The sequence below is a fragment of the Lampetra fluviatilis genome, chromosome 59, assembly GCF_964198595.1.
Source record: "Lampetra fluviatilis chromosome 59, kcLamFluv1.1, whole genome shotgun sequence".
Classification (NCBI taxonomy): Eukaryota; Metazoa; Chordata; class Hyperoartia; order Petromyzontiformes; family Petromyzontidae; genus Lampetra; species Lampetra fluviatilis.
Genome location: NC_136333.1, coordinates 6469818 through 6484861, shown reverse-complemented (window position 1 = coordinate 6484861; position 15044 = coordinate 6469818). Strand labels below are relative to the sequence as shown.

The 15044-nt window shown below is 48.6% G+C and overlaps 1 protein-coding gene across 1 annotated transcript in view; it reads right to left on the bottom strand.

The window, feature by feature from the left end:
* Positions 1–15044, bottom strand: part of LOC144950740 (gamma-aminobutyric acid type B receptor subunit 1-like) — a 41531-nt gene that overhangs the window by 17342 nt on the left and 9145 nt on the right. The window contains exons 3-8 of the mRNA XM_078880813.1: positions 9974–10154; positions 5660–5725; positions 4270–4461; positions 2746–2896; positions 1537–1628; positions 113–176 (exon numbers count right to left, since the gene is read on the bottom strand). Coding sequence (XP_078736939.1) covers positions 113–176; positions 1537–1628; positions 2746–2896; positions 4270–4461; positions 5660–5725; positions 9974–10154 — 746 coding nt within the window. The remainder of the gene's footprint in view (positions 1–112; positions 177–1536; positions 1629–2745; positions 2897–4269; positions 4462–5659; positions 5726–9973; positions 10155–15044) is intronic.

The window sequence follows — 15044 nt, the reverse complement described above, 5'->3', positions numbered from 1 at the left end:
TTGCAGTCACGAAAGCTTCAAATCTAGAATTATTACACTTAGCAGAAGGCGATCCGAAGATCTTAGGGTGCAAGAGAGTTCGGAGTGAACCCGCAGTGGTGCCCCCCCTCACCTTGAAGCTGCTCTATGAGAGTCCAGGCCATTCTCGCGCCGCTTGCGTCAAACACCACGTGGCCCTGCGTTGCAAGCAGGGGAATGTTAAAAGACGGAATGTACGTTCACAAACGTTTCGGCACAACACAACATGTAATGCAATCCCGATCACGATATCGGCATCGTGTCACGAGGCGGGTAAATCCTCTTGCTGAGCAGCGCCGTCGCCCCCCCCCCCACCACCGTGAACGGTCCGCGGAAGGTGATGTCGCAGAACTAAATCTGAGACGCCGTCGAGTGACTTTGACATTCCGTGGAAGATGATGTCACAGAACTAAATCTGAGACGCCGTCGAATGACCTTGACGTTCCGCGGAAGGTGATGTCACAGAACTAAATCTGAGACGTCGTCGAGTGACCTTGACGCTCCACGGAAGATGATGTCACAGAACTAAATCTGAGATGCCGTCGAATGACCTTGACGTTCCGCTGAAGGTGATGTCACAGAACTAAATCTGAGACGTCGTCAAGTGACCTTGACGTTCCGCTGAAGGTGATGTCACAGAACTAAATCTGAGATGCCGTCGAATGACCTTGACGTTCCGCTGAAGCTGATGTCACAGAACTAAATCTGAGACGTCGTCAAGTGACCTTGACGTTCCGCGGAAGGTGATGTCACAGAACTAAATCTGAGATGCCGTCGAATGACCTTGACGTTCCGCTGAAGCTGATGTCACAGAACTAAATCTGAGACGTCGTCAAGTGACCTTGACGTTCCGCGGAAGATGATGTCACAGAACTAAATCTGAGATGCCGTCGAATGACCTTGACGCTCCGCGGAAGGTGATGTGACAGAACTAAATCTGAGACGTCGTCAAGTGACCTTGACGCTCCACGGAAGGTGATGTCGCAGAACTAAATCTGAGATGCCGTCGCGAGACCTTCACGTTCCGCGGAAGGCGGTGTCACAGTGACCTTGACGGCATCGGAACGTGCATTTAGTATTTGGCTGCTGTAAATTTCCATGTGATAAGTCAAACTTCGTTGAGATATCATTTGTGACAGCCAAGTCACTTCTGAAAGAAAGCTATATTTAGCTCGGTGGTATAATTTAAAATAGTTTAGCCGAGCAGTGCTCGAGAAGGAGACTGTCGCGGGACTGGATGCCTATCAACCCCTTATCAGTGCGCTACCTAATTACAAACCAATTCACACCTTGTCGGTCACCCCGTGCCCCTTATCAATCTCAATGTTCATCCTACAAAGTCACCATCACAAGGGAGAAACACAAATAAATAGACAGAAAAAAAATTGCCCGTATTGAAACGGCTGTACGCCGTATGGACCTAAAACTCAATTTCCCTGTACAAGAATACGGCGTAAACCGTATGGGTTGACAGCTGTGGGACTGGTTTCATCGGCAGTGGTGGAGCGACTCGTTTACCGAAACGCCATCGAACGAGGACGAGTTGAGCGCTTTGTAGATCTCGTTGGTGATCGTGTTGTCGGAGTAGTTGAAATCCTCCAGCCGCATCCCTGCAGGCGCCAGACCCGACACCGAGGTGACCACCATCACCACCAACAAAGCAAACAAAGATTCACCCCCCCCAAACCCCCGTGTAGCCTTAACAAACTTTCGGGGCAAGTGCTGTTAGCGAGCAGCAGCTATGAAGGCCGGCAACGGCACGCGAGGGGCTGGGTGGCCAGGGCCACGCCTGGACGCCTATTTCTCCTTAAGTGACGATGTTTTACACAACGCACTCATTTTGAGGCTGAGTCGACCTAGGAGAGTCCCAGAACAGGTTCAGATGACCGTGATTCGAACGCAATCGACGGGATGTCCGAGAAACCACAGCCAGACAAAAAAGGCAGCGCCAAAATCTCCCCCAAGCTCTGTGATCCTCTATATATGAAGGTGTTATCGGTCATTTAAGGAATGTTTTTTATACACGTGGGAGGAAACCGGAGCACCCAAAGGGAAACCCACTCGTAGGAGGGGCCAACACTCTATCTTTTACAGACGGGACAGATTGAGATTAGTCCACACTTGCTGTACTGCCTTCTGCTGGAGAGCCACGGTAATGCCATCTTGATGCACGTGGAAGGAAAGCTTCCCAACATTTGCGTGATCCACCGACGCCTCGCTGGATTTTGGGCTACGTGCGTAGCCACCACCCAACGGCCACCACCACAACGAGTAGAAACGTGCGTTTAAGAGTATTGGGCTGCTAGAAATGTCAACGTGGTAAGCCACTTCGTTGAGCTATCATTTGTGGCCTAGGCCGCTTCTGAAAATGAGCTGTAAAGCTCAGTGGGCTTTACCTGGTAAAATAAAAAATAGTTTATAGTTTAGATTTAAATTCCTCTGTTGATATGCAAATTCCTTTGTCAAGGCGTCCTTCCTCCCCTAACCCAGCTTAAATATACGCTGCCAAGCTTGGTGGTGTTCATTCAGACGCTGTCTTTCTGACAGACCTGTTCTTCACCTGAGGACGGCTGCTTGCGTCGTGGCCGAAACGTCGTGAAAATTGTATTTAATTGTAAATGTTTTATTATTTTATTATTTCCCTTCTAAGTGACTTTACCGAAAGAACCAATAAGATGAGTTTATAGTTTGTTTTAGAGTACTCGACAGAAGCTCCGGGTGGCACACCTTGCTTCGCGAGCTCCTGAGCCGTCTTGTTCAGGGCCAGTGCCAACGCCCAGATGGCGTCGTAGGCCAACGGGGCCTCCTGGAAGCCTCCTGTCTCCTCCGGAGTCTTGGTGAGGTTCTTCACCAGGCGACTGATGAACTCGTCCGACGTCTGCAAGGGAGAGTCGCGAGAGACTTAGGGCAGCAGCTTTCAGCAGTGCGACAACAGCGTGGCGGCCATTGATAGGGCCCAGCGGGGCCGGGCCTCCACTAGGCCCGATTCATGGCCGCCACACGGTCGCTAGGAGGGGCCGGGCCGGGCCTAACTAGCGAACATTTTCGAGACATTGCCACATTTCGGTATGAGACACACGCACTCGTCTACGCCGTCAGTGGAAGATTAAAAAAGCAGCCCAAACGCTGTGACCGTGGAAGCGTTACAAACGATGGGCCACACGATAATTGTTTTTTTACCCTTTTATCTGGCAACAAAACTGACACCTTTTTTACGAGGAGTCATGTTTGCATAGACCACAATACCTGCAGTCATAATGCAAACAAAAACACTACTCTGATAATGTATGCACTGTCCTTGAAGTTGATTGGTCCACACCCGAGACAGCTTTTCTTAGAGCCTAGTCTCACATGGTGTTGGACCAGATGATGCCAAAAGGCGCACAACTCAAAGACAATGCACCATCAGAGTATGAGAGCTCGGGCTAAGCATTTACACCATTGGAAACTCATTTGCCAGTAGAAAAATATGATAATTGTTTTTTTACCCTTTAATCTGGCAACAAAACTGACACCTCTTTTTACGAGGAGTCATGTTTGTATAGACCATAATACCTGCAGTCAGCTGTCTCGGGTGTGGACCAATCAACTTCAAGGACAGTGCATACATTATCAGAGTTATGTTTTTTGTTTGCATTATGACTGCAGGTATTGTGGTCTATGCAAACATGACTCTTTGTAAAAAAGGTATCAGTTTTTTTGCCAGATAAAAGGGTAAAAAAACAATTATAATATTTTTCTACTGGCAAATGAGGTTCCAATGGTGATGGGCCACACCTTGTCTATTTGCGCGCCTCTCCCGCTCATTTGGAGGAGGTAAACAAGCCGTCCCACAGCCTCACCCCAGAGGCCCTGGGCCTGGCTGTGACAAAAAACCTTTGGCAACTTGCCGCTCCCCTACAATAAGTCTGCAATTCTCCAGCAAACCACACGGCAGAAGAAGCACGTAACACTAGGGTGGCGAGATGTGAACTACCTCGTCTGGTATACAGTAGATCGTGGGTTCATGGGTTCGATTCCGACCCTGACACGTGTTTATTTGGAGTTGGCACGTTCTAACCGTGGTCAAGCGGATTTTTCTCAGGGTCCTCCGGTTTTTCCCTCCACGTTTAGAAACATGCGTTTTAGAGTATTTGGCTGCTATATATTTCCACGCGGTAAGCCACTTCGTTTAACTATCATTTGTGATAGCCAGGCCGCTTCTGGCAACGTAAAACATTATTTAGTTTATAGTTTAGTCCACGCTGTTACCATGTTCGAGACGCCGCGGGTGTTGGCCAGGTCGACCATGAGGATCTCCGTGGTGACCTGACCCTCGACAGCCTCCTGCATCTGCTCGGCCGTGCAGTTGATGGCCAGGTCGGGCTTGAGGTACCACTTGTCGGCGTACCAGCCGATGATGAACCACACGTGCTTCTTGCCGTAGAGCTTCTCCTTGTAGACCTGCGCAAAGGCATCGCGGCGGTGCGCGCGCACACGGGGCTTATCGGCGTTGCCACCTCCTGCACGTATCGCGGGGCAGATGACGATCTTGAGACACCAAATAGCGATTCGGCTCGACGTTTACTCGCCACACGGAAAATGCCGCGTTCGCCAGTTAACCCCCGGACGGTTTGAAAAAGCGAGATCCGTTGGCGCATCGGCACAGAGCAAGAACATTGCCAGAGCGGTCCCCTTACGGAGGAACAGAACGGGACAGAGGCACATGCAAAAAAAACGCGTAACCAACTATCATTAACAACATCAACTATAGTGTTCGAGCAACCCGCTTGTCCTTCGGACGTGACTGCATGTTCATCCCTCCCAGTCAGCCAGCAAGGTGTTTTTTAACTGATATAGAGCCCTGTCTCTTCCCACCTTTCTTGAGCCTTCTCTCTATTGTTTAACCTCGCACCTCCGAGAAGAACGGTAGGCTACGTACGGTGCGAGAGAAGTTCAACATACGTACACACTACCCATAGACTCAACACTGCCCATAGACTCAACACTACCCATAGACTCAACACTGCACATAGACTCAACACTGCCCATAGACTCAACACTACCCATAGACTCAACACTACCCATAGACTCAACACTACCCATAGACTCAACACTACCCATAGACTCAACACTGCACATAGACTCAACACTACCCATATACTCAACACTGCCCATAGACTCAACACTGCCCATAGACTCAACACTACCCATAGACTCAACACTACCCATAGACTCAACACTACCCATAGACTCAACACTACCCATAGACTCAACACTGCACATAGACTCAACACTACCCATATACTCAACACTGCCCATAGACTCAACACTACCCATAGACTCAACACTGCACATAGACTCAACACTGCCCATTGACTCAACACTACCCATAGACTCAACACTACCCATAGACTCAACACTGCCCATAGACTCAACACTACTCATAGACTCAACACTATCCATAGACTCAACACTGCCCGTAGACTCAACACTGCACCTCCGATTAGAACGGTAGGCTACGTACGGTGCGAAAGAAGTTCAACATACATCCATAGAGGTGCGGTAGCGAGATAGTCATTGTGAATTCCAGACCGTGGGTAACCGCAGCAGGGGGACGGGGGACCTCTCACGCGAAATGGAACCGGCGAGCGTCACTCACCTGACAGAACACCTTGCGCGCTTCCGTCTCGTAAAAGAGCCCGACGATAATCCTGGCATCCTGACGCTGAAAAGCAACGAAAGCGTGTCGGTAAGGTAGGCGTGTATGCTCAACTTCTATCGCGCCGCACGCAGCCCAACCGTGCTCATCGGAGGCGCTCATCGGTAACGCGAGAGGGTTCCCTCGTTTGGCTCGGGTGGCGAACGCGGCCCGGGCGGCGGGGGTAGTGCGACCGGTCACGTGCCGCAGAGGCTCGCGGCTCGGCTCCGGCAGGCCGCCCTGGTCAATGCCGCGGGGTGAAGTAACCGTAAAATACTACTCACCGTCTGCTTCACAGTGGATGCTAAAGATCGCACCGACGTCGTTCGAAACGAAGTGGGCTGTCGTGCGACGGCACCTCCGGTTGGCTACGTGCGGCGCGAAGGAAGCGAAACGTACATGCATGCACACGTACGGCGTCACGGTCTACATTTGCTAAATTTGAAGCATTTAAAACCTAAAGTCGCTCAGTTGGGATCACACATAGCAGCAATCATCGCACTTTACTGGCGGACTGCAAAGGGACAGCTGCCACTTGGGGGGGGGGAGTGGCGGTAGCGGCCTTTCAAATCATTGGAACCTCATTTGCCAGTAAAAAATATGATAATTGTTTTTTTACTCTTTCATCTGGCAACAAAACTGACACCTTTTGGCGTCATCTGGTCCAACACCATGTGAGACTAGGCTCTAAGGAAAGCTGTCTCGGGTGTGGACCAATCAACTTCAAGGACAGTGCATACATTATCAGAGTTATGTTTTTTGTTTGCATTATGACTGCAGGTATTGTGGTCTATGCAAACATGAGGCCTTTGAAATGTTTGAGATGTGGTGCAAGCCGCCCCCGTCACGTGTAAAGCGCTCTGAGATACCCCGGCGTCGAGAGCGGCTCTATCGAATCGTTCTCATAGCTGTCTGACGATCGTTTCCGAAAGCAAAGTAAAAGCTGTTACTCGGTAGGGTTTCTGTTCAACTAACTTCAACTGAGTCCTCATTTTTGAAGCTCAAGACAACGGAGGAACTAGCTCCGAGAATAGAAGCAAAAATCAGATGTAATTCATACTCTTAGGTTTTTTCGATAAAGTCACGTAGGTAAAAATAAATAATAAAGTAATAGCAAATATGATTTTATTATAATCACAGCTGTGACGGTCTCACCTGATGACGTGGTGATTTATTATTCTATTTCCATAATTATTTTCATTATTTTATTATCTATTTTTACCTACGTGACTTTACCGAAAAAACCCTAAGAGTATGAATCCTTGCAGTCACGAAAGCTTCAAATCTAGATGTAATTCAGCCAACGTTATTTTGATTTCTTCTGTATGTGTGTTGAACTTCTTTCTCACTGCACGTAGCCAACCGTGCTAATTGTCGTCTTTTCACCAGTTTCATTTCGGCTGTGCCATCGGCGTCGGGTCATCAGCTCGTCACCCCGTGTCGCAAAATAGATCCCCTGGAAGGAGATATCACCGATCTTCCGGTGACCTCTCATCCACACTTACTGGGAAACTGAACGCTCGCATGCAGCCCGATAAACAGACATGTTCGTCGCATGGCGGCAAAACCAAATCGTGTAATTCTCCAGAGCTGCAGTTGTGCCAATTTAAAGTGAAAAATTCAAATTGAACGGTGAAATTTTTTTTTGTGTGCGGTCACTGGTGGCCGGCCTGGGACCATCAACTCACTACTCCACCTGAGAAGTCGGTTTAATCATCGGTAGATGAAACATGGATTCTAACCTACGGTCCCCAGCGGTGGCAAGCTCAAGAGCCCTGACCCTGCCCGCATCCCTCGCGATAAAGATTTCGAGAAACATCGTTCGCTGCATTTTTTCATTCCAATCTCACGACCGCCCGCAAGCGGAGAGCGCCAGACCGTTTGATGGAACGGGCCGTCGCCACGGCAACCGAGCTTAAACGCATGGGACATGAACCAACCGTACCGTGGTAAATATAAAGATTTAATGCGGCGTCATAAACATCATAATCACCATTGTTGCCGTGGGATTAGCTTGACGGGGGGGGGAGGGAAGGGTGGCGGGGGACCAGAAGTGTTGCGGTTTGATTAATTGTATTTTGTATTTCGCGCTCGGCTCTGTTACCTGGGGAGGAGGGGCCCCTCCTGTTCTCTGCATGCACGTTGTGACAATTTAGCGACGAGCGAAAATTGTCGCGTTTCATCTGGAGTCACTTTCCCCACCGCGCACTTCCCCTAAATACTCGAGATGCAGGAAAACCAAAATGACACCGCTATCGTCTCTGTCCCTGTGAGCCGCGTCCTTTCTCAAAGACGCTGGCGATGACGGCCTCCATTCCAATTTCCAGGATCTTAAACACCCAAGAAAGGTGGCAAAGTTGCAACAATGCATCGAGACAGAGGGTTTGTGGGTGTGTCCCATGATGCTTTGCAACAATGTTTCATCTTGTTGTGTATTATTTATCAATGTCGTTGCCAATGACGGAAATGTCACAGGTTGCAAGGTGTGCACAGTAAGAATGCGGAATGGAGGTACGAGGCTGCATTTGGCCAACGATGTTGCCGTGCATTCGTCCACATTTGTCGGGGGGTATTGCTCGTCTGGGAGTGGCAGCGACGGTGATGGAATGTGTCCCGGGGTGGTAACGTCCACGGTTGAGATGGAGCGACGAAATCGGTTTAATGCGCACGGTCGAGAGCACTGGACTGCGAGGACCGTGCTAGCAAGATTATTACATTGCAGGACGGTGAGTGGTGGTAGTGGCGGTGGCTTGTATATATGTTTAACTTCTTTCGCACCGTACGTAGCCAACCATGCTAAATCGGAGGTGCGCAGGCGGCTCGTCGAGGCATTCATCCAGCAGTGGATTAACCATGGCCGATGATGATGTGTGGTCGTCTGATCTCGATCCAAGTGGCTTCTCCAGACTTAATTATCTCCGCCAAAGCCAATTGCGCCTCTAATCCTCGAGTGAGGATTAACACACAGCGGGTCTTGCTGCAGTTCGATTGACTTGGAGGCACGAAAAAGCGTAAAAAAATCAATCCCGCGCTGTTAAAGAGAGATAAAAACATTTTGTCTGTACAGCCACAGCCTGGTTTACGAAGGGATCTCGGGTTTAATTAATATCGGGACATTTAGCGAACGCCGCAGGATGGGAGCTTCGCAGGATTGCAAATACCTTTAGCGAGAAAGACTTCGACCCCCCCCCCCGCCGCCTCTCGTGCTCTACAATAAATGAGGAATACGTAGTAGGATTTCGCGCCAAATACTATCCATAATAAACGTTTTTTTTGGGTTAGATCGCATAAATATAAATGGTCACGTTTGTCACGTGAACAAAACGTGCCAATTGGTCACGACTCCAGCACACCGGCGTGTTGGAGAGTCAACCCGCAACATTTACAATTTGAGCACTGTGACTTTTTCGCTGGAGGATTACCGGCTTCATCAGGCGATTTTGCCAAATTTGTTTCAAGAAGTCTTCCTGTTTCTTGTCTTAAATCGCGTAAAAGGGATGTCATCATCGTGAGCCCATCAGGCGCGAAGACCAGATAGGGGTTAAACGAAAAGGCGAATAAGGATGCCGCAGCTGCCGCCACCACGGAGTAACGGTTAGCCCCCCTCTGGGCTTAGAACGCGGCGTTCAAGCGACCGTAATCGCAGCTGGGCAGGCAAGCACGATTGGCTCGCAGCTACGATTCGCGACAGCCGTCAGCGGACCCGCAGACTTGTGGCGGTGCGCGGTGGAGGCTCGATTCGGGACTCGGATCTTTTACGTCCCCTTTTACTGACGTCTCCATTGGATGGTTTAAATGTTTTTTTTGCGATCTTGCAGATACTGCCCCTCCTATTAGCCTTAGGCCCCTCCTATTAGGCTTAGGCCCCTCCAATTATCTTCAGACCAATTCTATTAGCTTTAGGCTCTTACATATCCTTAGGTCCCTCCTATTAGCCGAAGGCCCATCCTAAAGCCTTAGGCCCCTCCTATTAGACTTAGGTCCCTCCTATTAGCTGGAGGCCCATCCTAAAGCCTTAGGCCCCTCCTATTAGACTTAGGCCCCTCCTATTAGCCGTAGGCCTCAAGTATTAAACTTAGGCCCCTCCATATCCTTAGGCCCCTCTTATTAGCCGAAGACCCATCCTAAAGCCTTATGCCCTTCCGATTAGACTTAGGCCTCTCCCAATAATCTTAGACCTCTCTTATTAGTCTCAGGCCCCTCCTACTAGCCTTCTGATGGGTGCGCCCCTGGTAGTCTATCGGCAGGGCGCGCGTGACCTTCAGTGGGACTGACCTTGAGGTTCTTGACTGCGATGGTGGGGTCGGACAGGAAGCTCTGGCGCACGCTGATCTCGATGCCGGCCTTCTTCACCTCGTCCTCCAGGTCGTCCAGCGTCTGTGAGAAGCGGTGACAAAGCGCACGAGGGCACACAGGAGGTCTCGATTGGTGAGCAGTCCCCCGCGCGGGGCCACGCCTGGCCCACAGGGGGTCCTGGGAGCGGCCGAAGCCGAGTTAAACTAAAAATGAACTATTTTTTTCTTCTTGGTTCTTTCGATAAAGTTACGTAGAATGGAAATAATAAAATAATAAGAATAATAAAATAATTCTCACGACGTCACGGCATGCCGCGACTCTAAGCAGCTTAAATATACGCTGCCAAGCCTGGTGGTGCCCATTCAGACGCTGTCTTCCCGACAGACCTGTTCTTCACCTGAGGACGGCTGCTTGCGTTGTGGCCGAAAACGTCGTGAGAATTGTATTTTATTATGTTTTATTTTTATTATTTTATTATTTCCATTCTACGTGACTTTACCGAAAGAACCACGAAGAGGAATCCCTGCAGTCACGAAAGCTTTAAATCGAAAAATAATAAATGATGATTGCTTGTGTTGCAATCGAAACGTCGTTGGAATTTTTATGATGTTTTATTTTTATTATTTTATTATTTCCATTCTACGTGACTTTACCGAAAGAACCAAGAAGATGAATCCCTGCAGTCACGAAAGCTTTCAATCGAAAATTTAACTATTTTTTATTTTATCACGTGTCCACGTGGTGGCCAAGGCCGCTCGCATGTTCAAAGTCATCGTGTTGAGCCGAGTGAAATTGTTTCTTGACCAAGCTCTGACCATCAACTCGCCATGCCCTTGAGAACTGAGTTATGATCACAGGTAGTGGGTGAAAACTATGAACTAATCAACTATTTTAATTTTACCAGGTAAGGCCCACCGAGTTATATAGTTATTTTTGCAGAAGCGAACTGGCCACAAACGGATAGCACAACGAAGGGGACTCATCAAGTGGAAATGTATTGCAACCAAATAATCTAAATCCATGTTGATTCTAAATGTGGAGGGAAAAACTGGAGGATCTATATTATTTTGGTCTTTTGGTAAAGTCACGTAGACAGGTTCAAAGAAAATAACAAAAAACAAAACTGGAGGATCTGCAGAAAAATCCACACGACCACAGAGAGAGAAACATGCAACCTCCAAATACACAATAAGCGTCAGGGTGGGGATCGAACCAACGACCTCCTGTATGCCAGGCAAGGTTTTTAACATTTCGCCACCGTGGCACCCCTGAGAGATAATATACGGTTCACAGAGACATTGAGATGCTGATTAGTAAAGATGAGCGAGAGATAATGAGGGATGAGAGATGACAGGGATAAGGATGAATGAGATGAAAGAGTTGAACAAGATATGAAAGTCATGTGGAAAGATGGAGATAATGAAACTGGAGACGAAGAGATGAGAGAGATTAGCGGTCACATTCACGAACCGTAATGGCATCATTCTGACTGTTAACAAGAGCAAGTGGGGCTTGGACAGAACATAACCACCGCGTGAAGGGCCATGCTTCCTTCTTTTTCTTTTTGTTTACGATCAGTGGAGACAAGAAGATGCTCGGTGTAGTCGGTACTTTGCTTCGTTCATCATTTAGTATTTTTTTTTTTATAATAACTTTGCTTTATGTAAACCCACACCTCTCGCTCGCTCTCTCGCTCGCTCTCTCGGTCGCTCTCTCGCTCGTTTTCTCGGTCACTCTCTCGCTCGCTCTCTCGTTCACTCTCTCGCTCACTCTCTCGCTCACTCTCTCGGTCACTCTCTCGCTCACTCTCTCGCTCACTCTCTCGCTCACTCTCTCGCTCTCTCGCTCACTCACTCACTCACTCGCTCACTCTCTCGCTCACTCTCTCGCCCACTCTCTCGCTCACTCTCTCGCTCACTCTCTCGCTCACTCTCTCGGTCACTCTCTCGCTCACTCTCTCGCTCACTCTCTCGCTCACTCTCTCGCTCTCTCGCTCACTCACTCACTCGCTCACTCTCTCGCTCACTCTCTCGCCCACTCTCTCGCTCACTCTCTCGCCCACTCTCTCGCTCACTCTCTCGGTCACTCTCTCGCTCACTCTCTCGCTCACTCTCTCGCTCACTCTCTCGCTCTCTCGGTCACTCTCTCGCTCACTCACTCACTCGCTCACTCTCTCGCTCACTCTCTCGCTCACTCTCTCGCTCTCTCTCGTTCTGCACGCAGCCCTTCTCGCAGTCCGACGGCCTCCGACGGGTAGCTCATATCAGCATGCAGAGCTCCCCGTCATCTGCCACCGAGCACACGGCCTCCTCCATCGCCCACTGCTCCTTGAAGGCCAGCACGGCGTGGGTCAGCCGCGCATGGCGGAACTCCAGCCCACACACCCTGGCTCCGACCAGAGCGCGGAAGATGCCCAGGCTGCTGGCCGGATGTTTCCCCTCCAGGGCCACCTTCCTCGCCCTGTAAATGGCGAGCTTGGCATAGCCGACGAGCACGTTGACCAGCCCCTGAAAATGTTGGGGTCCGTCGCCCTTTTGGTATCCAAAGATGAGGACCGTCGGGGAGAAGTGGAGGCTGAACCTTAAGAGGATGTTTTCTCTTGCTGTGAATTCCAGGCTCTGATTCAAAGTCCTAACCAATGACCTTTAGCCGTTTCGATTTCTCACGCTTCGGCTCGGCCTGCTGTTATTTATTTGACTGAATTGCTGAGTAAGCCAGGTCGGTGAAATGGGAGAGGGGTGGGGGTCGGATGGGAATTTGTGGATCTCCAAAGTGTCATCTCATCTGATGAAACTGCAGAACACAAACGCTTCCCCTCTCTCATTGTTCGTAAGCTGTGGAATTCGGCTCTGACTGCCCTGTGACAGAGCCAATCAATAAGGACGCTGTTATTATGCCAACTGGCTCAACAGAGTCGCTCGTTCTTTCTCCCTCTCTCCCTCGGAGGGATTAATTGCTTAACATTTTTTTTGTCCTGCTGCTAATACCTAATTTCAGACGTGTATGCTTAAGGGAAAAGGCACGATTGGAAGAACAAAAAAGAGTGCGATACTTCCCTTTTCAAATCATTATTACGTTCCCCAACCGCAAAAACAGTACGTCAATGTTGCAGAGGTTCACGGTTCGAATCTAGCGGCCGCCCTGGTAATTACCGCGGTTGCTATAACCACTGTAATACTATGCAGCGTCTGCTTCACGGTGGACGTTGAGAAGATCCTGTGACGTCATTTGCAAGAGGAGGCCATGTCTATGCCGGCACTGTGGTGCACATTTGCCAAATTCGAAAAAGTGCCCCCATGTTTACACCATTGGTACCTCATTTGCCAGTAGAAAAATATGAAAATTGGTTTTTTTACCCTTTTTTATCTGGCAACAAAACTGACACCATTTTTTTACGAGGAGTCATGTTTGCATAGACCACAATACCTGCAGTCATAATGCAAACAAAAAAACATAACTCTGATAATGTATGCACTGTCCTTGAAGTTGATTGGTCCACACCCGAGACAGCTTTCCTTAGAGCCTAGTCTCACATGGTGTTGGACCAGATGACGCCAAAAGGCGCACAACTCAAAGACAATGCACCATCAGAGTATGAGAGCTCGGGGTAAGCATGTGCGCCTTTTGGTGTCATCTGGTCCAACACCATGTGAGACTAGGCTCTAAGGAAAGCTGTCTCGGGTGTGGACCAATCAACTCCAAGAACAGTGCATACATTATCAGAGTTATGTTTTTTGTTTGCATTATGACTGCAGGTATTGTGGTCTATGCAAACATGACTCCTCGTAAAAAAAGTGTCAGTTTTGTTGCCAGATAAAAAGGGTAAAAAAACCCAATTATCATGCCCCCATGTTACAAGCGATTGGGATTATACGGAACAATACTCGCTCCCGTATTGGTGGACTAGCGCGCCCCATTGCAGGCCAGGTGCTGAGTCACCTTGCACCGCACGGGGACAGCTGCTCCTGGGGTGCCCTTTCCGTGTTTGAGAAGAGATGAGTTCCAAGTCCATTATCGCGTGTTGTGCCTCGATGCGGGAACGATGCAAGGATCGATGAAGGGACAATGAGAGAACGATGCGAGAATGAGGGAACGAAGATTGGAATGATGTGAGACTGATGAAGGGAATGTGGAATCGATGAATGGATCGATGCAAGATCAATGCGAGAATGATGAAGGGAACAGAGCTGTATCGATGCAAGATCAATGCGAGACCGATCGAGGAAACGATGAATGGCACAACCGGTGGAGGAAACCATGATGGTTCAGTTAAATTAATTTTACTTTGATTTACCCTGTGAGCCAATAAGCTCTCAAATCGGGTTTCATCAACAACAAAAACAACACCGGCCATTACCCCGGCATCCACACAATTCACGGTAAAACAAGTAAATAATAATTCTAGATTTGAAGCTTTCGTAACTGCAAGGATTCATATTCTTAGTGTTTTTTCGGTAAAGTCACGTAGATACAAAATTAAAATTAATAAAAGTAAAATAAAAATAAAATAAAAATCACGACGTTTCGGAGGCAACACAAGCTTCCGTCTTCAGGTGGAACCGTCACAGCACGATTGCTGTATCAATTAAATGAAAAATTCCAAGAAAACAGTCCTTGTATATATACTGATTGAGGGTGGGAGGAGCCAAGGTAGGCGCTGAATATTATTTCTCTTACTTGATACAGCAATCGTGCTGTGACGGTTCCACCTGAAGACGGAAGCTTGTGTTGCCTCCGAAACGTCGTGATTTTTATTTTATTTTTATTTTACTTTCATTAATTTAAATTTTTTTACCTACGTGACTTTACCGAAAAAAAACCCAAGAGTATGAATCCTAGAATTAATGCCCTCTATGGGGAGGAATTCCACCTATCTGTTAGAGTTTTTAACAGACAACGAGACAAGAAGTCACAGCTTCTCGAGACGCTGGCCTTCCTCAAGAGATGCCGAGATAACAAGGTAATACAAGGACGGTTTTCTTGGAATTTCTCTTACTTTATAGAGCAATCCTGCTGTGACGGTTCCACCTGAAGACGGAAGCTTGTGTTG